This window comes from Necator americanus, chromosome I (assembly GCF_031761385.1).
Source record: "Necator americanus strain Aroian chromosome I, whole genome shotgun sequence".
NCBI lineage: Eukaryota > Metazoa > Nematoda > Chromadorea > Rhabditida > Ancylostomatidae > Necator > Necator americanus.
In genome coordinates, this window is record NC_087371.1 from 25068289 (window position 1) to 25096182 (window position 27894).

Here is a 27894-nt window from a genome sequence, read left to right on the forward strand (position 1 = left end):
ATGTCTAAAGAGGAGCAAAAGGATGTGCGCAGAAATTATCTGCTGCGTGTGGCCAGTCATATTCTTGGAATTAACATTGTTGAGGAGAAACTGCGTCGACTTCAAGCTATAGACACATTTTGCGACAGCAGTGGCACAGTCCTAAGCGTAGCCCTCACTGACCAGGTATGGAGTAATCGGATCTTTGAACATCTACTTGACTTCAGCAAAATTCAATTTAGACTGTTATTAATAGTGATGGTTTAGAAAGGTATCGAACTTTCAAATGAAATGAAATCTGGTGCTCTTCCGAAGGTGGTATTCTACAAGGTTCGGCCAATTCCATTAACTGTTGACAATTACAAGACAGCAGTGAACGTTATGTCCATGAGTGGAACGTCAAAAGAGGCGTTCCTGAAAAGTGTTCAAAACGTAAGCATTGTTATTTTGTTTTTCCTGACTTTTTCTAGTATTGCTTGAACTCCTTTGAACGGATTCTGTTGATATCCTACTTTTCTTAAGCGCTTTGGAGCAGATTTACCTCCAAACAGACACGATTTGTTGCAGGTATTCAGCAAAGACATCTCAGATTCCCTGCAAACAACCACCAACAAACACTTGTTATCCCTGGTAAACGAACTAGAAGAAAATCTTCTAGCGACAGTCGATGGTGGGAAAAGTGAGAATGAAGGTGAGATCAGAAAATTTTTTAGACCCCATGAAGATTTTTTTTACGTTTGTACTAGAACCGACAGCACTGTTCTCTTTTCTTCGAGAGGCAGTTACGGGGACCCTTCTGAGCACGGTGGTAAAGGTTTGCCGCCTGGGGTAGCAATGAAAGTACAGTTTATGTTGTTACCAAAAGGAAGGATCAAACACCTTTACCAAACTTTCTGAGGGTCAGTCCCAAGTTCGACCTTCTTTGAACCTTGGCATCGTAGAGTTCGATTGTGTACTACTTTTTGAGCAGATCCAAGATTGTTATTTATCTTTATTTTGGCTAACGTTTCGGCATCGTCGCCTTCTTCAGAGCCTGGAAAATCAAAGACACGTGTAACCTACTCTCTCAAACGCCTCGTCATCCCACAAGATAAGATTTAGCAAACAAAATATTTGAAAGCAACGTCAGAAAAGCAGACCAGCGTTCACCTTGATAGCCACGAAATCGTGATGTTAGCGGACCACCAGTTGTTACAGTTGCGTCGAGTTGAGTAGTAACTAGTAACCATGCCCCCGCCTCTGACCCCGTAGGTCAAAACCAGCAAAGGTCTTGATATGACGCCAGCTCGTTGGTCACAGCGATGCACTCTTCTTTACGATTCATGATTGGACTTTTGGCCGTGATATAAAACGCTTCCAATGTTTTTCGCGCCAGAACGTCCGATTCTACAGCTATCTTGAGAGAGGGTGTTGTCATGACACTCAGGTGCACTGTCTGTGATGAGCGCCTAAAGGGGTTGATGTTTTTGACTTTACGAGTCCGTCCAGGTGCTCCTTGACGCGGGTACATGGCGGTCTTTCTGTTTCGCCAATGTACTCAGCCTCACGTAACTGACAGGTGATTAGATAGATAACCCGCGACGCTACGCAATAACCTTACCTCCCATTTCTGAAGGTCCTTCTGCAAGGTCGATGGGCTAGAAAAAGTCGCCTAGTAGAAAAGGTGGTATTGGTACTTCTGCACAACAGTTCAAAGACCTGAATTGCTTCGTTTTATGGCTCTGTTCTTTTTTGCGCTTTTCAGGAGTACCATGTATATTAGGTTGGGAACTTATGTTTTCTACATTTTAAAAGACACTCACGTTTGAAATCTAGAACGCGTCTTTTTCCTGAGGGTTCTGGCAAAACCCATATTGTTCTAGAAGCTCAGGAGGTTTATGATTTTTTATCTCTTTTATTTTTATGTTTTTATTCGCCGCTTCACTCTTCGACGAGGGAACTTCTCTATCGACAACTTGCCACACACCAACACCGACGACTATTTGCGCAGTTTCTTGAAGCAGTTCTCGAACATTACGACGAGGACGAAGGCTACATAATTTGGCGTTGCTAAGCACTCCATGTTCACGCACACACTCTAGATTACTGGAGGGTTCTGTGGTTCGAAATGGGTGCCTCAGGCTGACCGAAATCAATCGCTCATGCGGTATGAGCTTCGGCTACTTGCCGCCAGTTTAAAACCATGGGTCAGGAAATGGTTCCCATCCGATTTAGATCACGCCCCATCAGACTACCACTTGTTCGGGGAGTTTAGTATTCCCTAAAGCAAAAAAAAGTTCCGTTCTTTCCTCCCAGATAGACGGAAAACTGTGAAAGACACTTATGGTGAATACATCGACGGGTGATCATCACTCTGTGCTTAAGAAATTGTAAGTGGTGTGAGCGGGTAAAAAAAACAGGTAGCCAATCCAATATTCAGAAGACAGAGTATAACTCTTCTTGAAAAAAATGGTGATTGTAAATTATTTCTAGTGGATAGATCATGGAATTATAAATGCGTAAAAACTCTTGTATTAACTCCTCCTTAACTGAAAAAAAAACAAAGTCTCTTCTAGACATCTTTGAACAGATGTTTCTGTCTTAGGCTGCTCTCCTCATCTTCGCAGTGGTGTGACTCTCTGAACATACCGCCAGCCCGTCAGCAAGAGATCATACACTCTAAATCCATTAGTCGCCGTTCCATATTTTGCGAAGCGTGTTCTTTTGCTTAAATTCTTTTTTTCCAGATAGCAGTTTTTCCAGATCCGATATACACTGCCCCACATACAGCCGGAAGTTGTTAATAATGACTGGATTTTATGAGCACATTCATATATCAAGAAACCATTCTGAAATTGAATGAATTCCAGGTGGTGTAATATCTGTACCAGACGAGATACGTTTGTGGAAAACACGTAGCGGAACAACTGCGCAACAATACAACGAAGCTTTCGAACCGTTGCAGATTGTTGTTGATACTATACAAGTGGGTTGAACAGGAGGTAATCTTCAGTTCTCACTCATTTCGGGCGTCGCTACAAATTTTAGGATCGTTCAATTGATGAACTTGTCGGGCTTGTTGAAGCATTCGAAGATTCATGCGATGCGCTCTGGAACAGTCAGCCGCCTTACCCCGAAAGTAGAATGCGGTCCCTTCTCCAATGCATGGGTGAGCCTGTATGGAACATATTAGAATCAGGTGATCAGTTCCAGTTAAGTGAACTGATAGAGAAATGAAAAGAGATTGAGGTTTAAAACGTAGTTGGGGGCGGGAAATGAGCACTCAGTGGCTCCCTTATTTCTCCACTTAAATAATCAAACCAATCGCAGCCCTAAGGCCTAAGCATTGGTCTTAGAGGATCTAAGACCAATGCTTATGTAAATTAAAGTTACTGAGAGAAAAAAAGAAAGTTAGAGTGTCGCCACTGAGTGTCTCCTCTTCTCCCCCAAACTACATTTTTTCCGAGATTGAGTATATGTTGCTCTGATTGTACTAAAAAACTATTGTACTAAAAAACTAATGTACTGCAATTATTCAACCTCCGTGTATCTGTCCGAGGCAAGATCCCATGGGCAAGTAGAGAGTATGTGAGTAGAGCGAAACCTAGCTCATACTAGCTTCAAAGCGATATGAAGCACGTTGCAGCTGCGTAGGCGGCTGCGCTCGAAGACGGGCGGTGGAGGCAGCGGTTGCTACTGAGGCGGGATCGTCGCGAACTGCGCCAAGAAATGGTGTCAGCAACGGTCCTCCCTGTATTCTAACCGCAACACTCCGCCGCAGGGCTTCGAGCGCAGCCGCTTACGCAACTGCACAGTGCCTCATGCCTTTGTGGCCCTGCTATAATTGATTGTCACATATGCTGATTACGAATACGATAATTCACATTTTGCACGACTCCACAATTATTGATTCCCTTCTTTTTTTCCTCTTTCAATAACTCATTGAAACCTTACCTACAGAAGTTCTTGCGACTATGAATCCTAGAACTATTCATACCATCCATCCAAGTAACCCAGTACATCGTAGTATCAGTTTGTTGATTTCCACCATTTTCTTCCAGAATTTGAAGAAGCGTTCCCTGTTCGGATCGTTCTGATTACGAGTAGTTCAGTTACTCCCTAGAAAAATATTAATCTCTAATGTATTCTTATCGAATCGTTGAGCTCTCTGACTTTTTATCGTGCTTTGAAACTTCACATCCGTAAGTTGTCGCTAACTACATTCCGAACTCCATCTATTGAGAGGGGCCGACTTGAAAAATCCTCTCCAGTGATGTTTCTAAGATCACAGCGTCCTACTGTGCTATTATTGAGATAAAATGAACAAATTCTGCACTTTCGATACTTGCAGTTTATTTCCTGAATCAATTCTTTTGTAATAGAAAATCTCATGGAACCTTTTATCTGACCTATCTACGTCCCTTTAAATTCACGATTTTGAGTAATATGTTTCAACCATTAGGTGAAGTTATAGAATCCTCAGCGGAAAGCACTTAACTCAAATTTTCTTACGCAAGGAGAAACAACGTGATAATGTTAATTCTTGTCAAAGCAAAACTAGTTGGTTTTTGACATTTATTTATTTCAGGTTCATTTCTTTGCGAACAAATGTCCTCCAAAATAGAGACAGAAAGTCTCTGGAAGAATGCAAATGTGGTGGAGCAATTGAATGCTGGTCAGTAATTCCTCTCTAATTCATAAAATTTGCCAACGATAGAGCAGAGCTTGTGAGAAGTGCTTTACTGGTGTGCTCACCGAAAAGTTTTGACGCTCTCCAAAGCAATGCACAATGAGCCAGTACCTCTAAGGGCATTGAGATCTCTGCACGAATAGATAGGCCAGAGGTGTTCTTCACGAGTATGAGCGCGATCGCGCTTAACTCCAAGTAATTATCCAGAAAAACGACGAGGAAAGCAACGTTGTCGCGCCGAATTCCCCTACAAGACACCAAACAACGTAAAACGTCTTGGAAACGCTCCGTTTACGGGCGAGTGGGACAGATAGCGTCAGTAGCGCGTTGGTTATCCGCTACCTCGCAGTCACGGCACCTACGCCTGCTTCCGCAGACGTTCTGCGTTGCTTAATGTCTCGTAATGGAACTCAGTGCAATTGGATTGCTTCCCGCGCCCTCTTTCTGGCTAAATCAGAGAAAATGAGCGTGATGGCACTCATAAGCCTTAACCCTATCTTCCCGTAAAGAGACCCCAAAATTGTCGGTTTCGTGGTATGGTGCTGAGGATAAACGATCACTTAAAGTCGTACTTTTACTTAGAAAATCTATTCGCTATCAATAGTATCAATAGGGATAAAAGTATTTGACAATACGATCTCTCTCCAGAGTTCAAGATTTCTGCCAGATGCCTTACTTTAATCGTTGATTATGACGGTATTTTATTCTAGTAGTTGTACTTAATTTTTAATAAAAATCACTATTGATGCGTTGACCTGGAATCACAATGCTGAACTCTTGCAGCTAGCAGTAATTCCGAGATTAGTCGCGATGCTCGGATTCTTCTTATTAACTCTAGTCATCCACAAATCGAGACCTGCAGACCTTCATTTTTGCTCATCTCTCGCTCTTTGATTATTTCGAAGACGCCTTTGCTAAAGTTCTTTTATAAAATATTTTCAATATTCAGCTAACGTATGTAAGGTTATAACAAGGACATTAAACTTAAGCAAACAAAACATTCGAACCTACTACACTGGACTTAATTTCTGTTTTCTTTTCGATTTTTTTTCTGCATGAATCCGATTTTTGAGAGAAAAGAAAGGCTCGTAGCAAAATCTATTAGGGGGGTACATTTGAATTATGTACGAAGATGTCTAAAGGAAATGTCAGATCTAAGAATATATTGTACTGTAACTCGTAACATTAAACGTCTTGATCATAAGTGAATTTATGAAAACTCTACGTTTTCCCCGAGGTTTACATAACACGTCAATTTTGTGATACGCTTCCTTCAAAAAGGTTTTCGAGAATAAAGCTTTTGAAAAGAAATGGAATAATATGTAGTTCTACTGGGAGCAAGTGATCGCAGAGTGATCACCCCTCCACTATAAGCGATAATAATCTGTATGAGCAGACTTAGCTTCTTCAGGAATCGCAGCTTGTAATCAGTGGGACTTTTCTGTTCAACTAATGACTGGACAGACATGGAAGCGGCAGATAGAAGGAGCATGGCAAGGCGATGCAGTGGACATGAAGTACTTACAGGGATTCAAAAAAAGACTTGAAGAGGTAGTGATATTTTACAGTATTTTTTGCGGCGACGATTGTAACTTGCTACTTCCTTACCTAAGATTTTTATAAGAGTATAAGATAGTATAGTAAGATATATATATAAGAGTATAGATAGTACATATAAGATTTTCCCAACTTTTTATCCCTTATCCGGTACACAAACATGAAATACTGTCTAGTACTTGTTTGTATAGGTGCTCTCACTAAAGCAACTCGGTCCGCAAATAGCGCTGTTGCTGAATGAGCGAGGAGTCGAAGCGGATGTGGAAAAAATACTGGAAGAAACAATGAGGAATACAGCCATCTTAACGTATAATCCGTTTACAGAGCACAATTGGAGATCACGAGTTCTGGTAGGGTCTCTTCTACCGTAAAGGCATGGTATTGATGAAGCTTATGAAACTTTCATCAAACTATGCCAAACGTAATTAATGGGCATAGCTAATTAACGCTGATTGCAGATGGCTGAAAGAGCGCTGGATCCTATCATTGACCGTACGATACCTGTGCTTAAAAACCGTTTACACCCCAGTAAACTAGAAAACAATCACGTTCGTTCGCGTCTTTCTTTTCACTCATTCAAGAAATCACAAAAGAAAATATTTTGAAGTCAATTTCAGCTGACAGCGGACCTGGAAAAGTTCAGAAATTTCCTATGCCGGACAACAATCAAGGAGAAACTGCAGGCGGAAAGGTTAGGAATTTGGTGGTGACATATTAATTGCCGAAACTACATAGTTGACTTATTACAGAGAAACATTACTTACTCAAATGGTCGGAAAAATAATCGATAAGGAAAAGGAGACTGATAATCGCATAAGCAATTACAATGAGCAAGGCCGATTTCTTACAGAAATAGCAGCTAAGGTGGTGTGGATCCGCCAGCAAACCAACAAGGTTGTCTCTTTCTTAAAAAAAATAAAAAATTAATTAAACTCAAAAAATGAATAAAGTTAAATAAATAAATTTGAATTGAAAAAGCAAATCGGTGTGCGCTTCGCGGATTGTTCGCATTCTTTCAACCGCAATATTTTGCATCGTTGGGATTACCCAGTGCTGTGTCACACACCTTTTCCGGATTACTAGAGGAAATTGAGCGTAATTAAGCTAATACTGATCAATTAAACCCTTTCATGATAGGTTGCCTTTATAAGTGAGCATCCAGATAAACACTTAGGTATTGCTAGCGAAGAGGTGTGATGTTTTGACACTTCGAGACATGACCCTTCTTTATTCTGCACTTTTTTATTGAGGAAAATTTCTCCTATGTCCCATTTAGTCCCTTTTTCTGAGCTAGTTTTCCATTGTCGGAGACAATAAAACTAATGTGCAATAAAAGGAACTGAAACATTATTCAAATCCCATTGCAACTTCCTAACTATTCACATAGCTTCCATTTGATTACCGATCTTGCTCAGCTCGCACATACACAATCATTGTGCTCAGCGCTATTGGACGACCTTTCCGGCTACGCCACATTGGACACCAGGATTAAGTCATTTATGGAGAAATTGAAACAATCGGAGCAGGAATGTTATGACCAGTGGTGAGTGCAAGTGCCAGAAAACTGCTACTTTTGATTTCTTAATATTTCCACTAATTCGTGGACAAACAATTCACCAGTCTGAAAATTCGAATTGTTACCAAAGTTTTTTCAATATAAAAGCAGAGGTGTTCCACTACTTATAAACGACAAAGTCTGCGCCGCACCATTCCGCTTGGGATGCGCCAACGCGTTTTACTGCAATTCGTAATCGTTGGGGTTTTTTGAACGTAAGTTGGCCTATACAATGACTTACGGTGGCCAGCCTCTGTGTGTATTTCACCACTTATAGTGGAGCTAAATTAACCAGTAAGGAAATTGGTAACACTCCAGCCTTTGGACCCCAGCGGAGTGGTAACATTTCTCCACTAGAAAATCTGAACACCTTTGGAGACGTTGCACGCGTATGGGGTATTAAAGGCATCACCCAATGAATCTGGAGTGGTACGGATTTCCGGTGGAGTATTCGTGTACGGGATCGTAGACTATTGAGATAAAGGTGATTCCATCCATTTCTTCCTAATTGCTCTAGAAAACGGCCCGGAAGATAGTGCTTAGAGCGTTCCGGCCCACTATTTTCCACAAAGAGTTCGATTGGAACGCGCCAGCCTTGTGCCTCCGAGCCGTTTTTTACGGCAGTTAGGAAGAAATGGACGGAATCACACCCCTCTCCATAATCTACTATCCCCTGTACAAATACTCCACCTGACATCCACACCACCTCAGATTCGTGGTATGCTGCCTTTAACCGAAACATTCCCGCAACCGTTAAGATCGACTTCTTCGATTTTCTCATCTAATCTCGAGGCCCTAATATCTTGAAAAACATGCGAAGAATGATTATCCGAGCTGCTGACCATAAATACGAGTTTGTATTTGTTCCAAATTTAAATTCCATTATAATTAATACTGTCTTATATCGGTGAACTAGATATGGTTGAATTCCATGTCGTCTGCGCCCAATTTTTCCTTTGTCAGAAATTTTCTAGGAATTTTCAGGATCACATTAGCAAATAAATAAAGAAAGCATATTAAGACAGGGGATTATAAAAGAGAAAATTCTCTGTAAACTCCATCAAAACAGAAACAAACAATAGTGATAGAAACAATAAAAGACCAATCGCTCCCTCAAACTGTGAGTGTGTGTTGTTAGGCCAGAGAAGAGAACTTCAAGAAATTATGTTGACACAAAATCGCCATCATCTTGATCACCTTTTTGTCCATTTGCTCGATCGCATGCAAAGGCTGCCTGTTGGCTTCTCATTTAGCGGGTGACACAAAAATTACCGTATCTTCCCTCGAAGAACTTCGTGGACAGGCGACTTGGCGGCCTTCCTGTAGCGCGTTTGATGACTCCTGAAATCCAGTCGCTCGTTGTCGTTGGAACGAACGATGATATGACCGTCTTTTTTTAGATGGTGAGGAGACAGGTGGACATAGCTGTAGCTGTGTGTAATTTGTGAAACGACCTCTTCCATTTCCATTTTCAATACTGTAATTGTTCCATCTGGGCTCCAGAGATTTCTGTTTCATGATTTACGAGGTCGAAGATTTACGAAGGATGCTTTTTTTCGCCTTTACAGCTTCAGCCTATACTGCTTTTCTTCTCTTTGAGGTTCTTTATAGCTTCTCTGCAAAGTCTTTTATTATGGCGTTTAAAATTTTCGTCTTTCCTTACACACTCAAAAAGATCTTCCGTAAACCGAAACTTTGGGTCGTCGATGTTGTTTAGAGACTTCGCTTTATGAACGTAGCGGCTTTTTCTCCATTCCGTGAAAAGGACAATCTTCCAGGGAAGGGTCCGATCCCATGTAAAATTTTGGTACAAGAATCACATCCATCAAGCAAAACCTTCTACTGATGACGATGTGGTCATTCCTTCACAAGATTCATTTCCTCATGTTGCCGTGGAGGTGACTCTGGGCAACGAAGTTTTACCGCGGAGGACGTCCTCTGGCAGAGCCCCTCAAAGTAAGAAGAAGTTAGGCATCCCGACATTTCCGATTTCTCGGAAACAGGAGCTAAGAGTAAAACACTGCCATTCTCCACCGTGTTGACAAAATGTCGCAACGTGGTTCCTTGATTGACATAGGTCAGCGTGAAAGCTAATTTCGCAAAGGCTGGTCTGCTTAGTGTAGAGAAAAACTCTTTCTGCCGCTTCAACATAAAGACTACCTCAGTTCCTTACATGTTGGCCGTCTCAGACATCGGACGGAAAGGCGACCGATGAGAAGCGATTGGTGCTGAAAACGTTTTTGGTTTTGAACCAAGGCGACTAGCCATGAAGACTGTTTCAGACTTTGTTTTTACAATGTGAAAACAGTTTGAACAGATGCTGATCCCATTGAAAATGGTTTCGGAAGAAATTATTCCGTCGAGCTTCTTCTTCCAAAATGACAAGAACAAGAAGTTTCCAGCCATTCGTTCAAAATTTGGCGAACTTAAAAATTTTAAAAATTTATTTTTTTTAAATATTATCTTTTGGTCTGAAAGAATGAATTCCCTTTTTCGGGCATAGTTATAAAAGCAAAAAAGGTTCCATTATATCAAAAACAAAATTCGTTGAAGTGAAATTTCTGTACTCCTGAAAACCACAGAGCAGAAAATTTCCTGTAAGACAGTGCTAAAGGGGGTAAGCAAGAAAAGACCCAGTTCAAAGGGAAACATGCTTTATAAAACTGGGAAACTACGAAGGGTTTTCATTTATTATGCTGCATGAATGTATGCAAAAAACTTTTTTTTTACATCGTACAAACAAAAGTGTGAACTCAATGCAAGGTGTATGTTTCTAAGGTGTCGCGAAACAATACAAGCCATCGATGATCCAACTGATTCCATCGCACTGGAAACGAAAGGAAAAATTATGGTGCTAGAACAGAAAAGAGGCACTCTCAATGTCAACTACAGTGATCGTCTCATCAGGTTACTAAAAGAGGTTCTGTCAGCAGACTGTTACTTTGAAAAATTTCTTGAAATTTTATTCTCCAGGTGTATTTAGAAAGGATCAAGGCTTTAGGTTCGTCAACTTGCCAGCCTTGGTCTGAAAATTCCATCGAAGATCATCAATTGCGTAAATCAGGGAGAGAAATTCTTCAGATTCGGTGTCGTCCTCAAGCAAATCGCTCACTTCTATAATACTATCGACCAGCAAATGCTGCCCTGTCAACAGGTCTATCCGCAAAACTTCGAACATTCGTGTACACTTCTTTAACGTTTGTTGATTTAGGCTCTTTTGCTAGATGAAGCCATAGCCTTTGAAAAGCTTGTCATTCCACGAAAAAACGAAGAGAGCGCTATTTCTCGTGTCACATGGGAAGATCCGAAAGAACTGGAAGCATTCATAGCGACACTGCAAACTGCATCCGATAAGCTCTCGAACCACAACAGGTGAAGAAGTTCGCGCTGCAGGTAACGTTCCTCTTTAGATGCGTTCCGCTTTTGCAGGCGTCTACGTAATGCCCATACGGAGATAGCCCATATGGTGATGGAACTGATAAACTTGGACGTGCTCAAAGAGGTGAACAAATGGAAGGAAATCCTTGTGAAGATTCGATCCAAGGTAGGTTTAAGAACTCCTAGCGTCAGTGACATCAGTGTAGTAGCAATTTCCAATGTTACATAGGACGACCATCAATGTTACATAGGTTACTCATTATATTGAGTCATAAATAACTACGGCCCAGGTACATGGTACCTATTGTTATTGCTTACAGAAACAATGGGTTGCCAAACAAGGGATTATCATGGGAAATGTAGTTGGGAGAGGAGGCGTGGGGGCACTTGGAGCCCTTATTTCTGGACGCTCTTTGTCACTTTTTCTCTTAGTAACTTTGGCTTAAATGTCATAGATCCTCTAAGACTAAGGCTTAGGTGTTGGGGAGCCGACTAAGTGATGGTGAAGGAAAGATGACCGGTAGAGCGGTTAGAAGTTATAGTCGGGTAAAAACGAATGAAACACAACACGAGTGTAGTTGCGGTGCATTTGCGTACGCGCTCGAAACGGCGCGGTGAAGGCAGCAGTTGGAGCCGAGGTGGGACCCTCGCAAACTGCAGCGATAGGTGCTGCCAGCAAGGGTTTCACCACGCTCCTAGCCACTGCGTTCAACCGAAGCGCATCGAGACAAGCCGCGTACGCAATTGCGTACGTGTTTCATTTAGTTTTGACCATAGTATTGTTATTTACTTGCAGAAATAAAGGGACCACTGAGTGCCCGCCCTCACCCCAAATAAATTTTATCCAATTTTTATCGTTTATACGCAGGCAGAACTTCGGTTAGTCTTTAGGCTAGTGTTGTGCACGTTACGTTTAATTTTTCTTTATTCTCCTTGAAAATGAAGAATCAAAAAATGCACTTACATCATGTGATGCTTTGGGAGCTTAAAGAAGGCAATAGTACTGTGACCACAGCTCAAAAAATATGCAGTATGCGTGGTGAGGGCAAGATGACCGGTAGAGCGGTTGGAAATTGGTTTGTCAACTTCCGTTCTAGAGATGTGACCTTGGAAGACGAAGCAAGTGAGGGCCCTTCAGATTTCGATGATGATGTATTTCGAAGTCGATATTGGAAGAATATCCGCGTCAAATAACGAGAGTTAGTAGAGGAACTCAATACGTCACAATCACAAGAAGTCTTCATCGCAGTAAATGTATAGAAAAGGAAAACAGAAGTTCTTTATGACTTCTTTCAACCATATAATTGAATGGGTTCATTAGTGATACATACGTATCAGTTCATGGGGTCAGTGAGACCGGATGAAGCCTCACTTCATACCTGAAGAAAGAAGCTATTGTCTGTGGCGTGTGATGAACATAATAATCACAAGAGTCTTGTAATTACGAATACACAAACTTGGGAGCCGGAATTTACAAATCCGACACTTCGTAGAATCCCATGAACCCAACGATTTTACTATATTTTTATTTTATGACTGATAACGTATACGCATGGATTTGCTAAAGAATGTAGACTGTAGAATGTCGTGGTTCTCGACTGACAGAAAAATGGATACCTTTGCTTCCCGTTCATTGTTACGTTTTTTGCTTCTAGAGGAGGAACTTTTTTCTGAGCTGCGCGTGCCCTAAACTGTATCATGAATGCTAGAAAGTTATGCGTCAACTCATAATTAGCGTTAAACCGGTTTGATTTTCCACTTTTTCGGTTTGATTTCCCACAGCCGAAAGTACGAGGCTACGCCACCATCCCTCTGAGTCATTTACAACACACCTGACTTTTTCTCTCGCGGGCTGGCTTCTGATCCATCTGAATATCTGAAAACACGTTTTTTATTTTTCCAATGGAACTGGTTGTTTAAGAAAACGCTTCCTAGAAGGAAAACTTCTTCTGCAGTCTCGTATAAGTCTCTTTCGGAGATCCATTGATCTTTATCTAGACCTATTGATCTATGCCTAACACGGGTCATTCTATATAGATTTATGAACATGTATAAATCAGCACGGTCTTTTCTTCCGCAGATTTCCGAAGAGGAACTCGTCCATGGCGCCTCAAAAGCGAGTCTTCGTCCTTGGCAGATTCATTGGAACTGGCAGCTTTACAAGGTTTGTTTACAGTATGAAAAGTGGATTAATGACAAAAAATGTTTTCTTATCGGAAGAGATTGCTTCTTATTCACTCAGACGGGGTTCTTTTTTGTAGGCCTTACAGCTACAGTATCAATGGGGAATTGAAAGTCTACATGCGCAGATACCACTGATTCACACTCAGCTGATTTTTATGTAAGTTATTTTTAGCTCATTTTTTTTTCAAATGCATCTGCGCTCGATTTAAATAATTAATTTGATTTTCTTCTCTTATTCCATTGTTGAAAAGAAATTATGATTTGAAGGTATTTATCCTGTTTTCCCTTCTACCTAGTGAACCTATGCTTAGATTAAACAAATTTATAAATGTATATTATTTTTTTCAGACAGCAAAAACTACAGCTTCGCCCTCCAATTGAAGAAATCCGTGTAAAGTACTATAAAGAAATGCGCAAACTCCTCAGCATACCAGAGAAGTTCAAAGGTGTCATTGAAGGCGAACAGGTGCACAGCTTCTATTTCTAGCAGCCGTCATCACCGTCAAACTCAGCACTTTTAGTTGATATACGTTTAACAATCGGGATTTTATTTTAAGGCAGGAAAGTTCTTTTCAACGATGTTGGGAAAGAATGCTAGTCGCTTCCCAAGTATCTATGAAAAGGCGGAAGAACTTTTAAAAGCAGTCGAAAATGTGGATTCACAGTTTGCAGTGAGTTCGCTTAAATGATCCATTACTGTGATTTGGTAGTGTTACTTTAGTGAAGTATATAAATAAAGCATGATTGATCCGAGGTTCAATTTTGCCCTACTGCCAGGCAAGCCTTTCATAAATCGATAAAAAGTCAATAAAGTCGATAAATTGATGGCAGACTTATCTGAGAGGATAAAAACACTCGTCTTCATACATCGGCTAGCCCTCTAAAGTCATTGTGCAGACGCAGATCGCAATTCGTAAATTTCCGATGGTTCTGAATTGAAGTGAACGTGGTGGCGCATCTCAGGCGGACTCATTAACGCCAGCCACTTTATCCATCTTATCCTTCACTTTAGGCGGAGAGAACCCCGTGGATATCTGGAATATCATTCCATTAATTTCAATGCAGTTCTGCTCATGCAGAGAAGTGAAATCCACGTCAAGGCCAGAGATTTTGACGAAATCACGCAGAAAGCGGTAGTTCCTCTGGGCCCATAACATTTAAGAGGCTGAGACAACAAAACTGTGTCAGAGTGACTTCTCGTGGTGTGAACGCACAAGAACCGCCTCATCTGTAGATACTCAAGGAAATCGAGCGCAAATTCGTGATTGCAAGCAACTTTCAAAGAATTATTTTGAATGCATCGAATGTTGTATATTACTGAAAAGCATGTATAATAACAAAGACGAATACTGTCCTCATTTCTGATATTCAATTGCTACGCCAACTCTTAGAATCAGTGGGTTACTTTTTTAAAATTGCATTCCTTAAGGGCATCAACCCACAAATCTTACGTTGCATGGATTTACGATTGACGAACTCTATACGGGGTCGTAGATTGCGGGATCACGAGTTGTTCCGCTCATGTGCCCTTAATAGTAGTAAAAATACGGCGTGAAAGACTCCGTTTTTCATGACGATTTTAGTTGCAGCGCTCCCATTTTTGTAAACGCGCCGCATCAGAAAAGCTTGCTGAGGGGAACAGAACGTACATAGTCGTGTAAAAACGACATGAAGCACGGACAGTTGCGTAAACGGGTGCGCTCGAAGCAGTGCTGTAGGAGACAGCGGTTGCAATCGAGTAGGGACCATAGCGAACTGCAAAGATGAGTGGCGGTAGCCAGGATCCTCACACGATCCCAACAGCTACGCTCCACCGCGCCGCTTCGCAGCCGTTTACGCAGCTGTCTGTGCTTCATGTCGTTTTGACCCGACTATACATAGAGCAGGGTTCTAACGTTCCTCGTAGGAACTCAAGCGGTCCCCCCGCCGATTTTTTAGGACGATCAAGGAGAGGTGAGCACCCATGATCCTGCAATCTATAATTCCATCCCTGGCTTTTGGCTAAGATTCGCTCACCACGTTAGATTCGTGGTATCCTGCCGTTAAAGGCATCGTCCCACGAATCTGAGGTGGTACGGATTCCAAGTGGAGAATTCGTATACGGGATCGTAGGTTACGGAGAGAGGGGTGATCCCGTCCATTTTTTTTCTAATTCCCGTAAAAAACGGCCCTAAAGATATTCCGGCGCGCTATTTCCCACAATGAGTTTTCGATTAGAGCGCGCCAGCCGTGTGCACACGCCGCATCTTCCGGGCCGTTTTTTACGCCAATTAGCGAGAAATGGACGGAATCACCCTCCTCTCCATAATCTACGATCCCGTACATGAATACTCCACCTGAAATCCGTTCCACCTCAGACTCGTGGGGTGATGCCTTTAAACAATGCCAAACAATACTCTTTGACTTAGAAATAGTCCAAAAGATTTCGGTGGAAGCCTACTTGGTTGGCTTCCAGTAGCGTACATGAGACTTCCGTATTTGATGTCCGTCCAAGGCACTGGTGCGAGAGATTGTTATGGATCTCCTCTTACATATTCTTTCCCTAACACAATTTTTACGCGAAAGGAAAGTAAATATGTAGATATGGAGGCGAATTGATACTGTGCGTAAATGCAAACAGCCGACAAAAACCAAGAAGACAGCACAACATCTGCATTCAACGTCTGTGGTACTGTAGGCGATATACTGGAGTCCCAGTTCAGTCCCATTATTCCTCTGCTGTATTAAAAAACACTACATCCGTTATGCACATTATCATACTAAAAAAATTCCACAACAATTTAGGATTGGCTCGTGTTGGCACAAATCGATATGGAGCAACTCATCGAGGAAAAACTCACGACGGCCGCTGATTGGGAAGCGCAAATGAAACTTCTGAAAACGAAGGGAAGAGAAGCAGAGAAACTGCCAAGGCAAGTAAATGTGTTTTGTTTGAGAAAAGAGTTTACAAAATATTGAAAATCTGGAATATCTCGTGAGTACTCGAGGTTTTCAATATTTTCGTTCTCTACAACGGGGTCTCGATCTTCGCTTCTGTAACTCTAGTCGAAAATGGGTAATGTATTCTACCAAAATAGACATAACGAAAACAGGAGATCTCAACTACAGCCTTCTGAGTGAATCACAGTAGATTCATTGAATGATCATTCAACTGAGACTTACCTCAATGGACACAGGTCAGTTATGCTTAGAGAGTCTTGTTTTTCAGCGAAATTCGAATCGAATGCATTGTGGTGAGCACAGTTGGTGCGAAATCAGCGATAGACGAACTTCTTCAACGACTCTTCGACACGCTCACATGGACTCTTCGTCTAAGCATCAACACAAAACTGCAAACTATTCAGCAGTTCCTATCACAGGTACAGTTTTGGAAAGTTTTTTTTTTGTGCAGGCTACAAACGAATGGTTATTTTTAGCCATAAAAGTTATTAGCTTGGCTACTTATTTTCTACGCATACATTCCCTTTATAATTTCATAGTTTCTTAATCACACATTGATATTCACAATGATACTGTATTCACATTGATATTGCATTCACCACGAGCGTCTGTCACATCTTTTCAATTATAAATGTGAAACAGGAGCCAGGATTTAACACTCCTTATCACCGCTAACGTTTCGTCGTTGTCGCCTTCGTCAGAGCCTGGAAAGTCAGAACATTGGCAACATATCCTCTCAACTGCTCCATCCAGAGCAAGTCATAATCCAATAACATATTACTTCCGAAACCAGGAACCAAAAGACCTCAAATAGTTCCTTCCTTCTTTAAAGGCATTACCCCACGAATGGGTGGTGCGGCTTGCAGGTGGGTTATGCCTTAACCGGGGTGTAGATGGGGAGGAGGGTGGTTCCGTCCATTTTTTACTAATTGCGGTAAAAAATGGCCCGATGATGCGGCTTCGAACGTTTCGGCGCGCTATTTTCCACAACGAGTTCGATTGGAGCGTGTCTGCCTTATGCACGCGCGAACCTAACAAAAACCTAAACAACCTAAAACCCGCACCACCCCAGATTTGTGGGGTGATGCCTTCAAATAGCTGCGTTACCGTGATGTTAACGGAGCACTGGGTCACAGAATCGCTCTGCTAATACTCTGCTAATATGCGACACACATGTGTGCCCGTAAATCAAAATCCGCAGAGATTTCGTGCAGGACCAGGTCACGGCTCTGCACACCTCCTATCTATTTAATATTGTATCCTCAGCGTCTAACCAAGGCGCCTCCGGAGATCTGCCAGCCACACCGCAATAAGATCCATCAATTAACAATATAACCGTTAGAATTTTCTGTCTGCTAGATTAACCACATTGATCTGAATCTGGGCATTACATGTGACACTTACGGCTCAGATGGATCCTAGATGATGACTCGTTCTAGATGAGCTGTTTGAGAGGATGTGCTACAAATGTTCTGAATTTTCGGGTTTTAACGAAGACGGCGTCACCAAAGTGTTAGCCGTAGTAACGAACTTAATACTTAATAAAACAATGATAGACAACGAAAAAGTACGACAACTCTTTCAGCGACCTCACATCCGCTTTTGAGTTGTTATTTGGATCTTAGCTCCCAGGTTCTCATCCTTGAGAATTGTAACCGTTCCAGAAAGGTTGAACACTGTGATAGACACTTATGGTGAGACGATTCATGGATGAGTGGACTGGATGGATCAATGTGCGACTAAGAAGTTACAAAGTTGTGAAGGGTATGTGTGTATAAGAAAAATAAGTAGCCAATTTAACAAATGATCCGTCTTTTCCGCACCGCAATAAAGCAATGCAAAACTGAGAACTTAAAAAATAACACAATCGGTTTGTGCTTAACATTTTCAAAGCGATCGAGCTATTGCATATAACTGGATGGTCAGATTAGAGTACATCTAATCGTTTCGTAGTAGAAGGTCAAAAATCTCAGCGATGTTTCAAGAGGAAAGTGTGAACGCAAATATCGCAGTACGTCTCTGCACCAACACCTACTGGTAGTCCCGGAAATGTAACCTACATTATTAAGGACATTCCGTTCGCTTGAATAGTGGGCAACGCAAGTTCTTCGATTATTTTATCTTGCATAACAAAACGAATTATTATATTATTAAAACTTTCGGCAATATAAGCAGGTCGTAACTGGTAGTGGATCATTAGTCTTCAGGCCATAAGCGTTCTAAGTACCCGACCTCAATCGATTGATGAGGTTGCTGAAGCAAATGCCCGGCACACGGAATATGGGAAAACGAATAAAGAGGTACGATCACCTGTACTATTGAACTGTGCTTCATTTTACCGTATTCTTTGTGCGTCTGTTAGTATAAACCACTGCAATTTGATAATTCTGCCATCTAATCCAGCTGAAAACGTCTTGGGCTGTGCTGAACGAACAACACATACTACTTCGATCCGTCGCCGGGAGTGGAGTGGATCAGATGACCTCGCTTACACAGGAATGGGAAAAGTTTGAATTGATGCTGGATAGTCATCAACAAATGATCAAGGAACAGGTGGAATTACAAACGTGGGCCAGGAGTGGGAGCAAACTTCACAAAATGAGCTTTTCTTAAAGGTGGAAGTGTTGAAGTCGAATGTGGACACTAGAGTGAAAGCCGTTAATGACGAGTCGGAGAAGCTGTTAGCGAGATGGAATCAGTTCAAACCCAAAAGCGAAGCCCTGCAAGGAGATCGGTTCGAATACTCGATTCAATTACTGTAGAGCAGCAACACATCCATTAAGAATCCACACATCATTGCCACAAAGATAATTTTTTTAAGGCAATCGCTCCTGAAAGCCATAGAGTTCATAAAGGAAAAACGTCTCGAATACGACGAGTTGGTTGCCAGGAAGGAAAAACTCGAGTAGGTTCCTAAAATGATCCCACTTCTTAGGTAATGTTCGGCGTTTTCATACAAATTCCTAGCATGTTTTTAGAATTGATACGTTTCTTTTTAATAATAATAATTAATAATAATTAATACGTTACTTTTTTACCTAGTGATTTGCAAATCCAAGCTGATCTTATGGACAACCCCTTTCTGCTATTACCACCAAAGAAAAGTTTTTTCAGTGCTAGGACTAGCTGGCTGACTATCCGGACTTTCTTGAAAACAGTGAATTCTCATAGATCTTCGGATCGTCTGAGTGCTTCAGTTTTTTTGCTCGAAAGACGCTGGAGGATACTGTTGCGTCCTCGTTGCATTAGGGACTTGCATCATTATTAACCAGAAATAAAACAAAAATCTGTAAACAGTAAACAGATTTAAGATCAATACTACTATGAAGAACAATTGGCAGTTTCTAATCAATCATGTAGGAGAATCCCTTCCTGCAAAACGTGACTGAGGGTAAGAGGAAATGTGAAAACAAAATTAGTGAATCGATGAAGTCGATATTTTGATCTCGTTTACATGGCATATGATGACGAAGATTCTTGACGCAGATTCTCATCGATGAAATCTCTTAGTTGTCTTCAACGCTCCTCTTGCTTTTCTACTAAAATGACTTAACTATATAACTAACTAACTATATCTATATATATACTATATACTAAATGTGACCAAGAATCTAATTATTGTATAGTACACTTTACGGGCGGGTGTCCATAGTGGAGTCCGTAAGAGGTTCGCTTGTGACTGCACAATCGTATCCATAGTTCGAAACTGCCCCAGTGCCAGCCAGCACGTTCGTAACCCTCAAACACTTCTGAACTGAAGAGAATGCGTTGAGGTATCCGAGGGGTGATTAACGCCGAAAACCCTGACCTTTACTTTCTAGAAGAGGATCAATAGAACGTTTTTCGAGAATTTTTAACATATAAACAGTTTTATTTAAAATTTCTGTATATCTGAATCGTATTAGAAAAGAAAATATGAGGTGGAACATGGAAATAAATGTTAGTTTCTAACAAAAACCTAATCTTTTGGTGCTTAGTAAATTTTAGTTAGCTTGAAGATTGCTAATTATCGGTACCTTAAGGGAGATATCTGTTTTCAAAATCTCAGGCTGTTGCAGGAAGGAATGTGAACAATTCGACGTCAATAAACCGGAATTTTCTGTGCTGCAACAACTTGGAGATGATATTCAGGAATATGAGGTATTGGCTTGGATACATACGTATGCACATGCAGTTTCCTGAATGTTCTGCTATTCAGTGAGAGAAAGTTGCTATGCTGCTAGATGTGCATGTTACTCTTTGAAGAATCACTGTTTAATAAAATCATTTCTATTCTATTTTTCTAGATAGGATAGGGGCTATTCTTTAGGACACAATATACATGAATACGCAATTAGTAGGATTTAATACTTAGAAAATTACAAATTATCAACACCCTCAATTCTTATCCATACAACTATTTATTTTAAGTTATTTTAAGAACAACTGGGTCATATTCGAAGAATTCAACACTGACTTGAAAACCCTCACCGATGAAGAATGGATTGTATTCAGGTCCGTCTGCTGCTACATTTCTATGCGTTTCCATGTATTCTTCAATATATTAAATAATTGAATGCTAAATTCAGAAGCAAGACCTACCTTTTCGATGAGTTTCTACAGAAATGGTCAGAAAAATTGAAGGCATCACAACAGACACACATGGGCATTCGATTGCTGAAGGATATTGATTCTTTTAGAGTACGGTGCTTCTTTTTTTTGACCTAAAATCGATCGCTGGTTAGTTCGCAGGAATTGTACAAAAATCGCTCAATTTTAGCTTTTGACGAATAACGTTTTAAATCGAAGTGAAGAGCAAAACGAAGTTATCCATTCTCTAAACTGATGCCGAGTCCCTTTGTTTATGGAAAATGACCTTTTTTTTTTAGGAATTCAGCAGTTGTCTCAAGTTTTGCCGTGGTGAAGTGCTCAGTGCTGATCACTGGCTAGAAATGTTCAGATTGCTTCATTTACCAAGGTCAGATCCTTCATGGCAAAGTGATAATATTTTTCTCTTAAGCAAAACCGAAAAAAATGCAATTTTCTAGAACTTTCAAATTTAGCATTAGTTCTCATTAACCATTTCTGAAGGATGTGAGCATTAGTTGTCTTTAAAAAATTATATTCGTTTTCTAGAAGTACCGAAAGTAAAATACTGGTGGGAAATGTTCTGGACAACATTAGAAGAAATTTTCGAGCTTAGAATATTTCAACCAGTAGATGGAAACCTTGCGTAGGTGCGGACATATGACAGTTGACGGAAAGGTTGCGCCATTTTTTCTTGACTCTTGTAAACCACGTCTACACAAGCTGACCCAATCTACTTCTTAAGGTATATATCACGATTTTAGGTGCGGAAACCACAGTGAAAGTCTAAAGTTTATTTTCTAAACTTTAGACTTTCACTGTTTGCGTTGCGGTTGCGGTCTGCGGTTGCGCAGACCAGTATGGCTCCGCTCATCTTTCATCTTCCCATAATTGTGAAACAATAGCGTGGGAACAGCATTTGTTCCTACGAGATACGTTAGAACGGGCCACCTTATTCACACGCCGGTTCCGTCAGCGCCTGTTCGATGAGTTTACTTGAACAGGCCGTCGCGGAGACCTTTCACAAGCGCTGGAACACCAATGAGGTCGCGCGTGTCTCTCGTGCACGAGAGTGACACGTTGCAACTGATTTCGTAGGAAACTGAGGAATCTTTCACGACGATTAGGGAAAGATGAATGGAGCAAGGCCGCACCGCTTCATTTTTGTGATACGCTGCCTTTAATCGAGCATGGCAATTCGGGATTTTGTCATGACTATGGTACGTGGCAGGAGCGTAATAATTGTTTTCTCTATCATCTTGCATCAGCGGGCAAAAGTACAATCACAATTAAGCAAAGAAGGCTGAAGAACGGAAAGGTACCGCTATGAGTGCGCTCCCAGGGAATCCTGACAAGAGAATAAGCGGATAACTAGATTGATTTTGCAGGATGTTTTGATTTTGAATTCTGTTCTCTGAAGAAGTTGTTCGCTTTGTCGGCAATATAGAACAAAGAAAAAATTGTCGTTTTTTTCAGAGGAACCATTTTGGAAAAACTGACCTTCGGCGATTTAGTCGCGGTGGCGCCAACCGTTGTTGCCAATGTGGAAGAGCTAAAGGCCCTTAACAGTAGGGCTCAGGGTGAGGTCACAATAAGAGAGGCGATCCAGGAACTTGAAATGTGGGCAGCTCAGGTGAGTTCCCATAATTGTGCAGTGACTCTTTTTTTATTAGTAAACAACACTTTTCTACTACGACTGCTCTTCAAAAAAAATTAAGCTTACTACTTTGCTAATTAGTTAGTTTCATATGAAGTGATTTCAAAGTGGTGTACAGTGGTTAGTGTTGCCCATAATCAGCCTAACATACGACAATACAACTTGGTTCCAAGCGAAAGTTTAATGTTTTTAGAGCTCTTTGTGAACTCTTTTTTCCTTCTGAGAGTCCACGAACTAATGGATATAGTTAGGAAATTTCAACGTTCATGAAAAAAGCCAAGATGCGGGTGTCGACCACTAATAGCACCAATAGAGGAACACACGTGTTGAAGTTGCTTCGGAAAAATTTTTGATAGTTAGGCTTTATTCACTAGTTGATATGTTCTGGTGGATAGTTTGCAACGAAAACGCAACATACATCCTACAATTTCATGAACTAAACAATTAAGGGACAATTAGACGAACAATTGAAGGAATAATTAGAGGCATTTGAGGCGTTAGTTTACCCAACAACACAACAATTTACACCTGTAAATATGATGAAACGGAACTACTTTAGGGAGATGTAGTCGGGTCAAAATGACCTGAAGCTTGGGGCAGCTGCGTAAGCAGCTTGGGTTCATCGCTAGCTTTAACAATAGGTGGTTATTTCGAGGGTCCCACAGTAGTCCTAATCGCAACTCATCATCGTACTGCTTCGAACGCAGCCTGTTAAGGTACTGCACCGAGCTTCATGTCGTTTTGACCCTAGCGTAACTACTTGAAATTATGTGATAATACAACTGCTTACACACGTATAAGTTCAAAAAAAATATGACATTTCATCTCGCTAATACTGGCGGTGTAAAAGGTAGTTTCGTTGGATGAATTGTTGCCCCTTATGACTTCGATTCCTAGATTTGTAAGAGGCTTTCCGAGATTTTGCCTTCATAACTCGTCGACGTCGACGTTTTAAAGTCATCAGAAGAGAATCTGCGCTCGTGTACGGCAGAGTGAACAGAAGTCGTTTTCAACGGCACAGTAAAATATTATCTTAAGTGAGAAGTTGTGTTGTGATGTGTTAAGCGTCTCTGTTTTAGTCGACGTTCTCTTTTTCTGACTACAAACATTCCAACGGTAGCAATATGAAGGTGATTCGCGAATGGAAGGAGTCGATTAACTCAGTGAGTGATTTGTTTTTAAGCGCACCATGCCTACATTAGCACTCTTCCAGAGGTTCTCTCTACTCATTTAAAGATATTATATTGAGACTAGCATCCTCGAATTTTTGGGTTCTCTCTCTGGATACCCGTTTTTACAAAATTTCAATTATTTCACAGAAGTTGTGTGTAAGATCTTCTTTGCCGAGATCCTGTTCCACTTCGACTGCGCGTTGATACCTTTGGCCAATTGAAATCCAGTAATGCCGTCATATCAAGCCTCTCCAGCCGAACTCCTGGTCCTGCTCAGCTTACCTACAAAAAACTTCTCTTTTTCATGAGGGAGAAATGTTTTGTTTCTCTCTGACTCATACTTAATTATATCCCAACCGAATAAAAATGTTATGTTTCTAAAGTTGGTACACTCAACCACTACGAATCTGACTTGCAGGTTAAAGATAGCCAAGCGTTGCTCCAATCGCTGAAAAACTCTCCTTTCTATGTGCAATTCAGCGATAAGACGAGTATTTGGGAGAAGAGGTAGGTTTGGCGCGCAACTCGCACAAGCTGATCAGCAGTATTAATCCTTTCGTATCTCTACAGGCTTTCGGAACTAGATGAATATCTGCCACAAATGAACGACATTCAAAGGAAATGGATCTATCTGGAACCGATTTTTGGTAGAGGCGCATTGCCGTCGGAAGCGAGTCGCTTCGCTCGAGTCGATAGCGAATTCCGCCTTATCCTCAGTGGTGAGCATATGTAAAAGCAGTAAATCATGAAGGATTATGTGTCTGCCTTTCCAATCAATCCGCTTGGATGCGGGATGAGGTTTACATGCGTAACTAGTCTGTACAATGACTTGCGGAGGCTAGCCGATGTGTTAAGTCAGTGTTTTTAATCTCCCAGGCAAGCATATTACCAATTTATCAACCACGGAGATGGTGAAGAACTTGGTTGACTCTAGGGCGATTTCGAACCATCGGCCGATGGTGCGGACACAACGGAACTTCTTTCCGGCTGTGCTATTGCCGACCTCAATGCCAACGTCATGCAAATTTTGCTCAAGATTAAGTTTCTAGACGTGTCATCTTGAATTTACCTAACGAGCTCATTTTGCATGACTCTGATTATTTACTACTTTTTAATCCACTTCTCTTTGACGATCACAGAGAGACTCTCAGAGTCGGGGAAACGAGAGAGTGTTCCCTTGAAGTCCTGCTTGGGCGGCAATATATTTTTGAGTTGATGCTTTACTGCTATAGAACAAAAAAATTGGAGTCTACCTTCGTAACAAAAAAATGAATTCCTACTCCAAATATTCCGTTTCTTGCTGACAAGGAGGTAAAGCTTTCTTTTCACCTCAATTGAAAAAAAAGCAGAAATGACTCTTCGAATATGAAATAAACGTACAATGGATGACACAATACATGATGGATACAGTACATGTAGCAATGTTCCTTCAGCTAAAATTTGAAGTTTGAAAATTGACATGTTGAAGGTCTGAGACCTAAAACTTCAAATTTTAGAATTTTCTTAAAAAAAAAGACGAGTTGGTGCGGAAGAGTGTGAACACAAAGCAAACAAGTATCACAATAATTTGTCCTCTTCAGACGTTGTGCGTGATCCACGATTGGTTTCGCTCTGTGGCCGTCAATCGCTCCGGAAAAGTCTCGAACTAGTTACCGATCAACTGAACAGATGTCAAAAAGCGCTCAACCAATTCTTAGAGGTGTTTCTTTTTGGGTAGCATAGTTCTGGGTTGTACATGTATATGTAAAATATATTGTGTTGAGGGATAATTCATGTGCGTTTTTTTTTTCCTTGCATTAATTTTAAACGAAAAAAGTAGAATAAATTATTAAGAAACAAAAAATGGAATGGACGAAAAACAAGAACAAAAAAAAACACAGCGATCAATGGTTTACTCTTTGTTAACGTTGTTGTTAACGACCTCCTCGCACTGCTCAGTAATTTTTTTGATGCCTCGTAAGAATTTTTGTTTTTTCAGGCACTTCATCTCTTTGTTGGTTCCTTCCATGCACAACACAAAGTTCCCATGCAAATTTGACTCTAACACCTCGATTTAATGCGAAAAAAGGGGCTATCAAAACAGTTTTGTCCTGGCTACTTGTTTTTCCATTCTAATAGATTTTTCTATTCTAATAGATTTTTAAAACGCAAAAATCAATAAGGTAAGAAATCGAAACGCTCTCTGGTAGGGCGAAAAAATTTCCTCTCAAAGGGCTCGATCATCTTACCAGTGCTTTTTATCTCTTTGTGATTTTTCAAATTTGAAAAAAAGTTTGTGAATTATCTCTCAACTTAGTATATACCACTGTATATATATTTATTTATTTGTGTATATCTGTTTGTACAGTAGTTACTCCGTAGTACCTTCCAGGAAAAACGTTCGGCTTTCCCAAGGTTCTACTTTTTGGGAGATGATGATCTGCTTGAGATTCTTGGACAATCTACCAATCCCACAGTTATTCAGTCACACTTGAAAAAACTCTTCCAGGTGGAAAATGTTGTTCTTCCTAATCTTGTTGTTGTAAAACGCCTGAGATATTATTTATAGTTGAAATAGATGTCATATTTGTTCTCTATTGCTCTGCGGCATTTCAGGGAATAGATAAGGTGGTTTTTGACTCGAGAAATGAGACAATCTCAGCCATGCTATCCGCCCAAGGAGAACTCGTCCAATTTAGAAATCCTGTCCGTATAACTGCACAAGTCGAGGTACTTCACATATGTTCTTGACACATGGACACACGTTTTTCCTTCTCGTGCAAGTTTTTCACGCATAATTTAAAATGTTTTGGGTTTGGCTACAAAGCCTTTCTGATGAAATGCGATCAACACTGAGGAAGTTGTCTGTGGAAGCGATAAGCGAGGAAAATCTTGACCCGGCTAGGTTTGTTTTCAACGCATACGTAAACCATCAGTGAGAAGTCCTACCGTAAAATCTCACTAATTTAGATATCCGTCACAGGTACTGTGCCTAACCGAACAAATCAGGTTTTGTCGCGATTGCGAACAAGTGAGTATTGAGCTGATGTCTCCGTTACCGTTTAAAAAAAGAAAAAAACTGAAAACAAAAAAAAAAATTATGGCTCGCAAGTAGTATTCAACACATCCTTCTTGTCTCATGCTTTATCTTTTTTATCTGTCGTTAACGCGAATTGCTGGTCTGACTCTTTCTTTTCAGGTTTTAGACGGGACGAAGGATTTCAGCAAGTTGAAGGCGGCTCTGCAAGAGCAGCTTCGTGCGTACACGAACACGAAGGTCGCCGATGTAGTGCTGGATTGTAAACTGAAGGCTCTCATACTCGACATTATTCATCACATCAGCGTTGTAGAGCAACTTATTAGGAAAAATGCTGAGTAAGTGTGACGCACTTCATCACCTCCGCTTATGATCCGTATATCAGTCTAAGCACAAGATTCCTGAATTATCGATCGTTTTTCTAGACAGAGCGAAGTCATCAAAATTTTCGTAGCAATTCTCGCATAGAAAGAACTTCTGCTAAACATCTAATTTTTTCTGAAACCTGTAAATTCATTCGTAGCTTTTGAATTTCCCTAGAATTATTCATCCACAAAGAACTCAAAACATAAACAGGAACCTAATCTGGGACTGATTGATTTAGTGGATTGAGTTCTTCTTCCAGTTACTTTCTTCTTACCAGTCTTTAAGTCCGCGACCAGAAGGAGTTGCAAACTGCTAAGAAAGTTACTAAAATAACAACTACGGACATTTCGAATTAAGTCGTGTAAAGCGCTTTTTGAGTAGATGCTAGTCATGAGGAAATCGTAATAACTACCATCAATCAACTTTTCCTTCGATGAGGCTCGTGTAGATCGGTTGTGCGGGTTTTTTTTCAAGCAGTTCAAAAGTAGTATGACTGTGATTGCGAGGTAAAGACACGACCGAAAGCTATGTATGCTGGGTCCGCATGTCCAGCGAAGACGTGGAACATAGCTATCGAGTGAGAGTCAGTAGTCGGATGCACCTTCCTCTGTAGCTCGGAAGGGACTTTTCGAACTACAGAGAAATACGAAACGAACAATATGGTAGTTCTGCTCTCTTCTCTTGGGCTTTCCCTTTTGCTCCTAAATCTCACTGAAATCAAGTTTTTCAAGAAATAAATAGTGACCGTTGTTTTTATCACGTCGCGACGTTTTTTCCTGTGTGTTCACCTTGAGTTGTATCTGGCGCCACCACCATCCAAGTTTCTAAGCAGATACTAAGTTGAGTCATAAATAA

General features: G+C 40.9%; 2 protein-coding genes across 4 annotated transcripts in view; both read left to right on the plus strand.

The window, feature by feature from the left end:
- RB195_006787 (uncharacterized protein) lies at nt 1–24390 on the plus strand (the record flags this gene model as incomplete). Of its 2 annotated transcripts, none has more annotated exons than XM_064180069.1 (35): nt 1–165; nt 247–411; nt 502–670; nt 2829–2944; nt 3007–3127; nt 4547–4633; nt 6060–6199; nt 6397–6555; nt 6664–6753; nt 6823–6896; nt 6955–7069; nt 7621–7748; nt 10539–10680; nt 10762–10914; nt 10972–11132; nt 11190–11304; nt 13219–13302; nt 13400–13479; nt 13671–13788; nt 13880–13993; nt 16107–16238; nt 16310–16377; nt 16531–16681; nt 18470–18562; nt 18666–18815; nt 18878–18996; nt 19084–19167; nt 20321–20402; nt 20683–20756; nt 20831–20942; nt 21131–21219; nt 22305–22461; nt 23565–23648; nt 24076–24164; nt 24228–24390. In XM_064180069.1, the coding sequence occupies 35 exons, from the start codon at nt 1–3 to the stop codon at nt 24388–24390; spliced, it is 4143 nt and encodes a 1380-aa protein (XP_064036971.1). The 2 variants fall into 2 exon arrangements, with proteins under 2 accessions (XP_064036971.1, XP_064036972.1); XM_064180070.1 differs by having other exon boundaries at nt 547–670; nt 6955–7099.
- A 2050-nt stretch (nt 24391–26440) lies between these two features.
- The window catches only part of RB195_006788 (uncharacterized protein), a gene marked incomplete at both ends in the record, with an annotated part of 44452 nt that continues 42998 nt past the window's right edge, over nt 26441–27894 (plus strand). For both annotated transcript variants that reach the window (XM_064180072.1, XM_064180071.1), the window contains 3 exons: nt 26441–26541; nt 26607–26667; nt 26836–27011. In XM_064180072.1, coding sequence (XP_064036973.1) covers nt 26441–26541; nt 26607–26667; nt 26836–27011 — 338 coding nt within the window. The remainder of the gene's footprint in view (nt 26542–26606; nt 26668–26835; nt 27012–27894) is intronic.